This window comes from Talpa europaea, assembly GCF_964194135.1.
Source record: "Talpa europaea genome assembly, chromosome: 3".
Taxonomy (NCBI): domain Eukaryota; kingdom Metazoa; phylum Chordata; class Mammalia; order Eulipotyphla; family Talpidae; genus Talpa; species Talpa europaea.
Window position 1 is genome coordinate 108,907,605 of NC_140069.1, and position 14,116 is coordinate 108,921,720.

Consider the following 14,116-nt stretch of genomic DNA (forward strand, 5'->3'; position numbering starts at 1 on the left):
AAACAAGATACAAACCAAGTAGCTCCTGCATTAGGTAGGAGGATTAATTTAAAAGAGGATGTCAGTCTGTTTACCAATAGACCAGGCAACCCCACGAAACTAATAAAAGCCTTACATGACACTCATAACTCACAATTCAGTCCAGTTATCCCTTCAGGAAATATGTCTCATTGTAGAATGCAAGACATGTAACTCCTAAAAATACGTGTTTGAGTCTTTACACATTGTTAGTGCCCTCCTGATTCATTAGGCCATACTAGAAGCAAAATAAAGAAACCAGAAAGTCTGTTCCTCATTTGCCAGGAAAATCAAATTGAGGTCCACCTGGTTGTCCTTTGAATCAATAATGGTTTCTCTTCTTAGAATTCACACCACATTTGTCCTTCTGGAGAACTCTAGGCTCACATGCCTCAGCTACAGTTTCTTCAGCCATTTACTCATTGGTTTCTATGGTGATTTTGTAGATTCAAAGTTGAAAATTAATCACAATTAGCAACACCTTAAAAAACTGGTAGAAGGGAGATGGTGATGGCCCCAGTAAGACAAGGGTAAGGTATTTCAAGTATTTAGCAATAAAACATTTGTCTGCTTTGTTATTTGTTTTTTTGTTCTCTTGGTAGCAAAAGGTATTTTTTTTCTTTTGAATCTTTTTTTCTTTTCATATTTAGGCATTATTGAAATTATTATTGCTTCATGCATCCTTGATGTTTTGTGGGGAGGACCTGATTCAGACTGTGAAACTTATGTTTATAATAAAGAATCATATTAGGATGTGCTGCATTTTAAGTGATTCATTGGGTTAAAAGAATTAAAGAATTGTTTTAAACCTATAATCACAAAGAAGATACAATGGCATAAACCAACTTTATCTCAAAAAACATATTTGGAGAAAATGAATTAAGGAATTATTTCTAAACTAAGCTACTTTAAAAATTATTTTTATTGAAGTAACTCCCAATTTTATTGAAGTATATAGACAACATATACAACATTGTATATAAATTGGGGGTCAAGATTCTTCAGAGGTATGTTGTACCGTATCTTTACCAAAACACATAATCCTCTACCATCATCCATTGGGCCCCTTCTCCCTTTTGATCCTCTTCCTCTACCCTCCCCCTCTGGTAGCATCAATCCTACAATTAGATTTCTAGGGTTTGTTTTGATTTTCATTTTCTGTTCCTTTGTTATTTTCTCCATGTTCCACTTATGAATAAAGTCATCTGGTGTTTTGTCTTTCTGAATTTGACTTATTTTGATTGCCCCCTCCGCCATATTTCTGTAGATTTACAGTTCTTTAGAAAATTGAAACACATTAAAGGTCTTTTTTATTCTCAGTGCTTGAAACTTTTCCAAATTGTTTCTCATTTTATCCTTTGTAACTGCTCTATGCAGTCAATATAGCAGACATTCTGCTTTTGACAAATTACATAAATGAGACACAAGCCTTTGAAAGTCCAGTTAGAATTGTAACCCAAGTCTCAATAGAATTTTTTGCAACATTTGATTATTTTATTTTATCCTTTTTTTTTTCATTTTATTTGTAGTTCTTCTCAAATTTTAACTGACTTCTTTATCCTTTCCCAGGATAAACATGTTTTCACCTTTTAAAACTTCTCTGTGGTGGAGAGATAAAATAGAAAATTATTTGGGGAGGAGAGGTTTGAGCCAGAAAGCATGTTAGTAATTTGTGCTAAACAATCAGAAGTGTAATTAAAATTGAAAATCATTGTTGTACAAATAATAGTTGTGTTCCTGAAGAATTTTTCTAATTGGTTACCTAATTTTTTTCAATTAAGAGCTGTTTTTACTGATCTAGAATGTGGAAAGTAGGGAAATTTTTTAAATAACATGGTTTTCATTGTACTTAAAAAAAAACCTCTTTCTTAGTCTGAATATACTCACTATGTTCTTTTTACAGAGAAATTAAGGTAGATCAGAGTAAAGTAATTTTTCCTAAGTGTCATCATTCACTATTGTTTTCAATTGACAGCATTGGGCCTTTGTTTCTGAAACATGTTATAAAGAACTTTATTTTCATTTCACCTTTGTCTACAAGTCTAAAGCACTCTTTGGAAAGACAGGCATGTAAAATGTAGTCAACTTTTAGGCACATAGATAAAGGAGAGTGTGAAATTTTACTTTGCTGGTAGACTGAAAATTATAATTTTGGACTGTGTATCATCAGAAAGGTATTTGAAATTAAAACTTAAGGAGTGGTGTCTTATGGATTCTCCCTATTATGATATGTCCCTCTTTTTACTATTAGGTGTTTCAGGAAAACTGCATTCAGCACCAGCTAAGATCTAATGGAGTGGGGGTTTTTAGGGAAATGCTCTATGTTTACACAGTTCAACTTGAGGGAAGTGAAGTAGACAAATAAAGGGAGCAATCTTCTCTAACTTTAAATGATTTTATGAACAAAAATAGCCATCTCTATTTGAGTCTTCCCAAATAGCTTCTTGCTTCAATCAGTAAGGATTCTGTACACAGTAAGAGTTGGTAGATTTTTGAGACATGCTGTGGTTGTTCCCTAAATAAAAAGAAATATGTTATCATAAATAAATAGATGTATGTTATCATGCCCATCTACCACAAAGCAGAGTTTCAAAAAGTCTCTTTTTAGGTCCTTTTTGAGAAATTCCATTGTGCACCCCATTTATCATTTCCTAGTGGTGAGAGTAACCATTTCATTAAAGAAATTATCCTCAGCTGAGGAAACTGAGGATTGCAAAATCATTTGTAACATATAGAGCTATTTGTGGACCTATTGGTAGTTTTGTTTGTGTTTTCACTTTGGACAATTTTGTTTTCTCTCCCTTCCCATCTAAATGCAAGGACCTGTGCAACATTGAGTCCTTAAAACCTGTCACCTAAGTACATTACCTTATACAGAAAAGTAGAAATCATGCCTCCCTTTACTACCTAGTTTTTCTGGTATATTCGGTTGGCATGCCCGGTGCTCATTCACTGCTCTTGAAGTTCCTGGGACAGTGATCTGCTTGTAACTTTATTCTGATTCATCTATCACTTCATCCCTTTGTCAGGAATTCTCTTTCTTTCTTCAATTCTATTATGGGTAACACCTATTGGATATATTAGATTAGGTTTATATATCACTTCTATCCAGAATCGTCTGTCTTTCCTTTAAATTTTTTAAAGATGACATTATAGATATATAATTCACATACTGCATACTTCACCCACTTAAAATATACAATTCAACTGTATGCTAGTATATTCATATTAGTATATGTGCAGCCATTACTATGGTCAATTTTTGAACTTTTTTTCACCTTCAAAAAAAGTGCCATACATATTCTTTCACTTCCACTTCCCTGTACCCTTGCCTGCTTCGCTGCCTTAAACTACCACTAACGTACTTTCTGTTTCTATAGATTTTCCTATATGGACTTTCCTATCAATAGCATTATATAATATATGGAATTATTGGTTAACTTCTTTTACTTAGTGTAATATTTTTGAGATGCATTCTTATTGGGACTTACATAGTGTGTTCATTTTATAGCTAAGTAATATTCTCTTGTATGGCTAGACCACATTTGTTTATCCATTCGTCTGTTGATAGACATTTTGGACCGTTTCCATTTTTTGCCTATTACGAATAATGTAACTGTGAATATTTGTGTATTTTTGTGTATGGATGTATGTATGTTTCCATTTCCCTAGGAGTGGAATTACTGGATCATAAGATAACTCTGTGTCTACACTGCTAGACTCTTCCACAGCAACTGTACCATTTACATTGTTATAAGCAGAGTGTGAGGGTTTCAATTTCTCTGTAATATTTTATTCTGTTTATATTAGTAGGTATGAAATAGTGTGTCACTATGGTTTTGTCGTCTTCAGTTTTATTTTTCATGTGTGTTTTTTCAGAATACACACACTGCTTCCACATATATAATGGTCACTCATATATTAATTGGACTCTATTGAATGTGCTACAAGGGCTATCATTTTTTGTTGTTTTTCATTTTTTTAATTTCAGCAAGTGCCCAGCAGGCACCTGTGATGGATGCACATTCTACTTCCTGTGGGAGAGTGCAGAAGCCTGCCCTCTGTGCACAGAGCATGATTTCCATGAAATTGAGGGGGCCTGTAAGAGAGGATTTCAGGTAAGGGACCAAGCTACATAAGAAAAACTGGTCACTGAAGTTAGAATTGGTTAGTCTGGTATTATTTACATTAGAGAAACTCAGATTCAGGGACATGGCTAAAACTTACAGTTAATGTGACATTAATATGCCTTTAAAATCAAATTTAATAGCTAAAATCTCACATTTTGGTGTAGCTAAATATATACACTGGGCGTGTGGGAAATGAATTATTGCAAAGTAATTGTAGGTTGTGTATATGTACCTGGATAGGTATAACTGACTTACCACACAAGTATATCTAAAGAGTCAACCATATACATATATTTGAATCAAGATCTTACTCTATGTTTTTTCTATAATCATTTGTTTATTTAATGTTCATAAAATTATCTTTTTATGCTTCACAATGGAAATACTTTATTTTCACTATAGAATTGTTATAAACTTACAATCACCTTTTAGAGAAAATGAAAAAGTATGATTTTACAAAGTGAAAAGATCTTATATCAAAAATTCTTTAATATTTCTCTTCTGGAAAGTGATGATGATTAGATGTTTAAAACTGAGGTTGCAACAATTTCTCATTCAAACTGTCTTCACTGATAAATCTCTGTTTAATCTTTTATGAGAATGTGGGAACAAAGGATTGTGAAGTGGTTCTTTTAAATATTAATTTTTTCTTTATGAGTAATGTCATTTGGACACTTTTTTGTATTTGATGTGTTAAAATACCTAATTTCCCTCATATTCCAAATTAAATTTGAGAAATATCAAAAATCAGTTAAATATACCTTTCTCTTATCATTTAGATGTTAATTTTGAAAATATTTGTCAAATGATATAGAATTTCAATTAGAAAAAATGAATGCCATTTCTAAGTTCATATCACTGCTTATTACACTCTTAGCACATTGCAACAACTAAAAAAATGGTATATAATAAGAGGGTATGGACAACTCTAATCCCTGAATGAAATATTTCAAAAAGTCAGCTCTTCAGTGAGCCTTAATAACAGTGATAACTCTCACCATTTTCTATTATCTCTATGAACAGATGTGGATTTCTTTGGATGCCAAAGTTTCATGATAAGGAAAAAGTGATTCCAAAATGTTACTGTGATATCTTTTAATGTTTCAATAATCCCACTGTGTTTCTGCCCTATTTTCTGCTCTATTACTTACAATTTTTCACTTTATATTGACTGAGAAGGGACATCCCAATTCTATAAGTATATCTAATCCAAATGGATATGAAGTGAAATTTACATATTACAACAGATCTTCCATATGTAACTGATAAAAACTAAAAGAACTGTAGAACTTGTGATAAAACTGCTCTCATCAAATTGAATCTCAAAAATCTATATCTGGCTCTAAGAATGTATTAAGCATTATTTTTTTTTAATTAGTAGACACTGATTTTATTTATTTTTAAAGATTTATTTATTTATTTATTTATTTAATTTATTTATTTATACAAGCACTGGGTACAGTCAGAAGTGCAGGAGGGTGAGAGAATTCACCAGAGGCAGAGCGGGGAGCAGAGCAGGCAGAAGGACCGAAGTACACTGCTGAGGGGAACAGCGGGCGGCAGGAGAGGTCTGCGCGCCATGTGGGACCCTCCTCCGGATTTTTGGGAGCAGCCCGGGATTGATGGGGATTGAACCGGTGCCATAGTGGCCGCGGAGAGCTTCGCAACCCAGCGCTCAACCGCTGCGCCACCGGGGAGGCCCCTGTATTAAGCATTATTTCTAAATGTCATATAGTACTAAAGATTTGAGGAGATACTTTGTTATTACTAAGAGGAATGCTTTAAAATTTATCATCAAATTTATCTCACCCTATTCACAAAGTATCTCCAAATGCTGGAAAAATAAAAATTTCAGTTGCATTCTTAGTCATTTTCTTGCTTGCCAATGACTTCATTTGGTCACATGTCTTGAAGGGGCAGTTTAAGAAATTTGGCCAATCCTTTGGTCTCTTTCTTTAATAATTTGAAGAATTTATTGAAAAGTTAATTGTTCTGGGTTTGCAAGCAAGTCTCTTTAATTTTGAAGTTTTAAGATATTATGTACAAGACTGTCTTTAGATGTTAGAACTTGACAATTTTATTGGGTGTTGTGGATTTGGTAAAATTATATGAACTCTTGCATAGTCTTTTTTTTCTTGTTAGAATTCCCTTCAAATGAACTCAACATTTGCTGACAAGAGTTAATGTTTTTCTCTGTAATGTCATTTTTATACTTAGAGATACAGCAGTTGATCTTGAATATGTTTCTTCATTTTTACCTTATCATTCTTATAAAAATAATATGACCCATTTTAAAAGTAATTTATTTGCAGTGTTTAATGAAAATTTACAGTTATCACACACTGAAGCTTTTTCAATTTATAGTTTCTAAAAAACTATGCTAAATTTCTTACCCAAAAGATGGTCAAAGTTTTCTTCAATATAACTGTAATTCTCCTGCACAATAATTAGTTCATGACAAACTGCAAGAAAATGTGTTTGTGCCTCTAAATGGAATCAATTTTATTCAACCTCTTTAGCATGTAGCAAGTATTCTGATCTGACAATGAATGTTTCATTTGGTTTTGTTCAATTTTCATTATTTTTTTATATAGCCCCTTCTATATATTTTCCCCTCTCTGGAGGTTCTGTTAGATAAATACTTAATAATTTGCTATGCCTACTTTGAATAAAAAGTTAGCAAAATCCTTTTTCTGAACCTCATTTGTTATGTCACCTTCATGGTTTTTTTCCCCAAGGAAACCTTATATGTCTGGAATGAACCTAAGTGGTGCATTAAAGGGATTTCTTTGCCCGAGAAAAAGTTGTCAACCTGCGAAACAGTTGACTTTTGGCTGAAAGTGGGAGCAGGTGTGGGAGCATTCACAGCCGTTTTGCTGGTAGCTCTAACTTGCTACTTCTGGAAAAAAAATCAAAAGTAAGTTATGTCTTTGGAGTGACCATATGAGAACTGCAAGATCTCTTTTGTTGTGAATGATTTTAACTTAATTGTTGGATCCAACAAGTTTTTTCAGAGACACAAGAAATTTTTCCTAGTGAAGGAGTTAATAAGAAATGTATTTAGGTGAACAAATAGAAATGATTGTTTTTCTGATAATAGAGAGCTTATAGAGTATTAGAGATTATTGATTTAGACACACTTATAAAATAAAGAAAAACACAGTCCAGATCACTGAGATAAATGGAAATAGAGCTAGATTGGAAGGCAGATTCTATTCTGTTTTTGTTTTCATAGTATTATATTGTCTTTTTGGCCCACCATTTCATTTCATTTCTTGTGGGAAGATAATTTGCAAAGAAACAGACTAAATTTACCTTTATTTACTCCAGGATTTGAAAACTCTGGAGTTCACTATTGAGTCTAACTCCTTAATGTAAATTGATGTTACATGATTTGACTAACTATGGTTTACTGGTCAGTGGAGCTGTAATAAGAGTTCTATATTGTAATAATTAGGGACAAAGTAATATCTGGAATAGTAAACAAAGGAATGAATGATATAGAGAAAGAGTAAAGACTAAGTTACTTGCCTGTATCATCTTCTCATCTTCATGAACTTAATTTTGTAAAGCCATATAATGAATTAGCTTTTAAATATTGATAAATGAAGAAAATATAGTCACATATCCAGTTTCTCCTTGCTTTTCAAAAGGTCTCCATAATTGGACAATTAAGTCAATTAACTGTATTGTACCAATTCTCTGAAATCCTGTAAAACATTTGTGTGTACATGGTGGTAAATGAGAACACATAGCACTGTGGCATTAGGTGAGGGCAGTTTGTTGTAGAGCAACTATACTGCAAGGCAATTTTACAAGCTGATGTATGACCACTTTCTTTATTTACTACTATTAGACTGGAGTACAAATATTCCAAATTAGTAATGACAACTAATTCAAAAGAGTGTGAGCTCCCAGCTGCAGACAGTTGTGCTATCATGGAAGGAGAAGATAATGAAGAAGAAGTTGTATATTCTAATAAACAGTCATTACTGGGAAAACTGAAATCCTTGGCAACAAAGGTGAGAGCAGAATGTTTAACTTGGTATTACTATACATTTATAAATCAGGGGCATATTAACTTAACAGCAGCATTCATATAAGCCCTGTCACTCAGCTTGTCTGTATTTCCATGTGTTTTATACAACAAAAATACAAAGTTGTAAAAACAAAAGTATTGACTGCAGCATTGTTTTGCTGGTTAGCTAAGTTGAAACAACTTTAAACTGCATTAATAGGGCATTAGGTAAGAGATTTCCATATATTGAAGCAATGGAATACTGTGCAACTGTGTGGTTGTTAAAGATATCTGTGTGTACTAAAAAGTCAGTATGTCCCAGATAAGTAATGTGAAAACCACAGATATGTAGACTATCATATTGCTATTAAATCTGTATTTATGTTAATATTTATATAGCAAGCTATTAACAGTAGCTGCTGAAGTCTTGAACTAAGAGGTATTTTTAGCCTTGAAGCACAAAGAGTCTATTATTAGTTTACAAAATAAAATTTTGATTTAAGAAAAAATCTCTTATTCATAATTTTCCTTTTTGTTTTTATTTTATGATATGATAATTTCACATGGAGAAAAGTTATATAAACTTTTGTGGTATTAAAGGCCTCTTACTAGGTGCCATTATATTTGTCAGCTTTTAAATGATTCAAACAGAGAACGTCGAGCCTTAAATATCTTGTAAACACAGTTTTATTTTATTTTTATTTTTTTCTAATTTTATTGAGATATTATTGATAGGCATCACTATGTAAGTTTAAATTGTACAGTATTATGGACTGACTTACAAAAATTATGAAATGATTATTGCATTAAAGTTTAGTATCTATCATCTCATAGAGAAATAATAAAAAAAAGTTCTCTAATAAGAACTCTTAGAATTTACTCTTAAGAACTTACATGTATATTACATAGCAGTGTTAACTATAGTCATCAAGCTATATCTTACATCCCTAGTGCTTACATATCTTGTGACTTGAAGTTTGTACTTTTTGAAGACCTTCCTGTAACCTCCCCTCTCCACCTCTGGTAACCACAAATACAATCTTTGGTAACATATTTTATTGACATTCTTCATTGTTGACTTAAAAGATGAGCAATTACCAGCTTACCCACTCAGGATTAAAAATAGAATGTAACAGGAGAAAGAAAATGCATTTTAAATGATTTTCAACAGGAAGGACAAGTGGCAAAAAAAATTACATTTATTGAGAATATTTTAGTAATCATTTTCTTTTAACTTTCCTAATTTAGGCTCATAAATATATTATAAAAAACCTTTTAAAAAATGAATAAGTCATATTCCCCTTCGGATGGTTATTTCATTGTTCCCTTCTTAATATAATATTTTAGGGAGGATACTATTGCTATGGGATAACAAATAGACAGTGATTTTCAGTAACTGAGATTTTATCCAAGTCAGATTACCAAAGTTTCATGAACATTTTAGAGGACATCAATATCCTGGTCAGAGGCAAAGTACAGTTAGCCCTCAGAGCAGAAGCAGTAGCTGGAATATCAACATTTATACCAGTTGTGTGAATAGGAATAGATGTCTCTTGCATACACAGTGGGTTGCATTGTTACCAGAAAGGAACCCAAAGCTTTGGGAACCAGAATCTTTTAGAGTGGCAGTAAACATGCCTGTCTTTTGCTCCAAAGGGAGATATTATTGCTATTGTATTGGACAGGTAGTGTGTCTGTTTATTGCTACAGAGAGAGATGGTGTTTTCAAGACTGCAAGAAAACCTGCCCTTTGCTCTAGAAGGAGAAAATATCCTTTATCTTCCAAGACAGCTTTCTTTACAAATACACTGAAAGTCTAGAACAAAGAGAAATCAATGTCTTAGTCATAAGATGTGCAAAAATGTTAGTCTCCTAATAATAGCCAAATCTCCCTTCTATACCATCTTGACTTCTGATGAATTTTCCTACTAGCATAGCATTCCAGCACCTATTATGATTTATCAGATGACTAAGGCTGGAATCACATTGATTCATTTGGCCAATCTGATTCATACAGCACTGAAATAAAGTTGCTACCATCACAACATCAAATAGGAAGAGGAGACCAACCTTTGTTATTAGCCTCAACCATACACCCAGGGTCCCAGACCCAACTCGCTGGAAAAAAAAAAAAAAATCTCACAGATCATCAGGATCTACCTTTGGAAATGGAGTGGCTTTTTCTTTAATTCTTTGTATTGATCTTTCCACCCAACCTGAGAACTGAAGGTCACACTTGACACCTACATCCTTTTTCTGTAAGATTCAGGTAGAAGAGTGTCAAGCTCATTTCAAAAAAGCTAGAGATTTAACACATCACCATAAGGACCATGGGAGAGGAACTTGATGAGTAGGGTACTAAATCAAATGGCCATTATGATTTTGATCTAAGATGATGACAATCCAGTAAGACAACCCAGACACAGAAAGATATATTAGTTATTACAGAGACTTTGTCTTGGCCCTCAAGAGGAAGTATAGGGCAATTATATTGTCCATAACAATGTGCTGATAGTGAGTTGATGTTGACCTGAACACCTTGAAAAACTTGAATGGTACCATTCTCGACTTGAGCTAAAGTCAGAGACCATTTTTGTACCATCTTTTCTAATTGAATAACTGCCCATGAGGTGAATGTGAATAGTGAATCATTTATCCCTCTAGAAACCTGCTCTGAATAACCAAGGGTACTATTATTTTGGGATGATTCTTTCAGCGAAGGGTTACATGATTTATTGGGAATGTTTCCATAAATAGTGGAACTGTGGCCAGCTATGACCATTGCTAGCACTCAAGCGCAAGCCACCATGTTTTTAGGAGGGAAGCAAGTTAATGGTTGGCTTCTACTTATGTTTTACAGTCCTGGAAGTACACACGATACATCTGAAAAGAAACTCACATTTGCACTTGTTGAGCACGCCAAGTGGGATCTATATTAGTTAGGCATTAGTTAGGATCTACATTAGTGTAAGCTGATGGTAACTGTAATCTCCTTGCTGGTTAGTAAAATGTCAGAGTTCCCAGTTTACTTCAGATAATTGTGTTTCCTCTGTGTCACTGGAGAGACTGCTTGAGGTTAGTCTAATTTTTCCTGCTTGTGCCCACCACAGGTGTTTTTCTACTTTTGGTCTAAAACCATGACAACCCACAAAAACAATACAGGTGGTTAGACCAGAATTATGGTAGAATCACCTAGGCTCAATTCTTGTGAAACTAGCACCAAATATCCTAAAGGTTGCTGTTAGGGTAAATAACACATCATGCCCGGTATTTTCATATCAATGTATACAACCTTAGATAGGATGAATATATATATATACATATATATATATATGTATAATTTTCCTGATAAATATTCCATGAAGCAGCCAAGAGAAGGCGATTCATTTCTGGGATGGCCATGTTTAGTAACTCTCTCACTAAGATGTGTGAACTAGGAGGAGGTGAGGGAGTTCTCAGGTGTCTTTTCATGTCAGTTTTTGAGATTGCCATTCCAGTAACCATCATTACCATGTGCCTTCAGTGGTAGGATGCATGAAAGAATCTCTGAATATCTCTGCTTTCAGTTCATTTCTGGGTAGTTTTATGATAAAAGGTGACTATTGTCAGACTGAAAATGGTCCTTAAAGCCACAAATATTAAACATTTTTTCCAGGGATCACAGAGGTGTGCCTGGAGTTAGCTGATCAGACTGGATAGCAACTCCAAACCTGAATAGGCTTCAACAGTGGTGAGGGACCAGCTATAGCCCAAAGAGGTGATCAAATATATGATGAAATCAATTTTCCAGGGAAAATCTAGTCAACCTTTGGAATGAATTCCAAGTCTGGCAAGCTATGATAACCTGTGCATCTTCTGTTTTGTACCCATAGTTAATTCCCATATTGGGCAGGATGATGGATCCACGCAGCATTTGTGGAAGTCTGGTGCAGTTTGTATTAGTTACTTAATCCTATTTGGTTTTTCAAAGTAGGGGTCCTTGTTTGGACATATATGTGCATGGCCCAAGTTATTTGATCAGCAGTTAAAATTGTTTCTAGTTTGTTACCCTAAGAGGTAATTTTAGCATACAACAGTTGTAGTTTTCCAAGTGGCAGACTAAATAGCTTATTGACCTTTGGCAATAACTTAAGAATCATTAAAATTTAACAAGCTTATTCCAGGGAATTATTGGTCACAGCTATGAGAATGGCTTTGGGTTCTGCCCACTGGGCTGAACAGTCTTGTTGCTCTACAGTATGCATATTTGGTGCTGAGATTGGACAGCTGCAGCAGCCAGTAAACGCCATAGGGTTTCAGCTCAACCAGCTTAACAGTGAACTAGGCCCAGGCATACAGTAGAGCCCCAGTGAATCCACAGCCCATGAGCTAGTGGCTTTGTCTTAGGTGGTGGAGAAGGGAAAAAAGTTTCCCTCATGGCAATGTTGCCACATTATCAGGTGAGGATGAGATGTTGCTTGCCAGACCAGCTGTATTCTTGAATATACCATTTATATTTGACATGTGAATCATATTGGGTCCTACCCACCATGAATGGAACTATCAGGCTATAGAATCACAAGTTATGTGTGGGAATGGCATTTAGTTTTTACAGGAGCTCAGAAACAAGCTTAGTATCTCTTCTTAAAAGGGCTCTGCATGGTAGTCATATCAAGGAGGGACTGAATCTAAAATCCCAAAAGATGCTTCTTGGGGAAAACTGTTAGTGTCTAATTGGCAAATTATTAATCACAGAAAATTGTATCACAGTGTGGTCATTAGAGTTGTGAATTCACAAGTTAGAGGATGATTCAGCTTGCTGGTCAGATCTTTAACAGCCTGTTAGTTTGGGTCCAACTCAAAGAAAGCACTTTGTGGGTTAGCTGATATAAAAAGGCAAGTAAAATGCTTGCGTGATGCCATACTTTCTCTATTTGCAAAGAATCCACTAAAGTGCAGGGCTATTTTTACACTGATCAGTGGATAGATTAATTTAGCATTAGAAATATATCCAAATAGTCTCAAGGAACTTTACATAGGAGGTCTCAGAATTTATGGGGATTTATCAGCAACTGCTGATAGAAGTCTGACAATACAGTCAAGGGTGTTGGGACTGAAGCTGCTGACTTGACAACAGGGTAATAATATAGTGACAGCCTTTGGACTCAGAAGGTAGAAGAATTTGTGTGTAATACTGAGTCACACATTGGTTGCAAAGGACAGAGGAGTTAGGACCCTGGAGTATCCCATTAGCCTTCTTTATATGTGGCTGCTCTTGATCAGCCTCCTCTGGTACTTATGAGATGAGCAAATACAAGCATATACCATCAATTCCTGAAATACACTCACATGTAGACGCAACAACAACAGTATCTTCAATGGACAGTTTGAACCCCTCCCACAAGGACACTTTCTTGTCCCTTTCCCACTTTAAACTTTGCTTAAACCCCATCAGTTGAATTTGCATGTATGTTCCTCTCCTTCCACAATTTCAGGTTAAACAGTGACTCGTGTTCCTACAACCAATAGATTATAAATTTTTGAATTCCTCCCCTGCCCAAGGCTCCCTGGCAGACTAATGTGGTTGTATATGACCTGCAGTCCCTCTTACTAACAGATAAACTTTGTTCTTCCCCTAATCAATCATCTTTCTCCTTTAAACAGTTAAAGTCACGGAATGTAGGGGGATGCAAATAAAGAGCCTCTGTGCTAGCAAGAAGGTTTTATACTTGCTTTTATTTTTGAACAACACATAGTTGATTAACAAAATTTCAAATTATTTTTGGTCTACCCCAAGTCTTTTGTTAATTACAGAGGTATCATTATTGTCTTCATCTATTTCAGCTTTGGGGACCTCTTGACTCTGAAGTCTCTCTGGGTTTGGAGGATTTAGATCCTTCTGTTGATTTTGGCTTGACTTACATAAAGGAACACACTTTATTTCTTGATCATTTGTCCCAACATCTAAGTT

General features: G+C 34.5%; 1 protein-coding gene across 1 annotated transcript in view; it reads left to right on the forward strand.

Annotated features, from left to right (window-relative positions):
- Positions 1–14,116, forward strand: part of ELAPOR2 (endosome-lysosome associated apoptosis and autophagy regulator family member 2) — a gene marked incomplete at its 3' end in the record, with an annotated part of 62,096 nt that overhangs the window by 42,725 nt on the left and 5,255 nt on the right. The window contains exons 17-19 of the mRNA XM_084229699.1: positions 4,010–4,136; positions 6,887–7,065; positions 8,005–8,170. Of these exons, the coding sequence (XP_084085825.1) occupies positions 4,010–4,136; positions 6,887–7,065; positions 8,005–8,170 (472 nt within the window). The remainder of the gene's footprint in view (positions 1–4,009; positions 4,137–6,886; positions 7,066–8,004; positions 8,171–14,116) is intronic.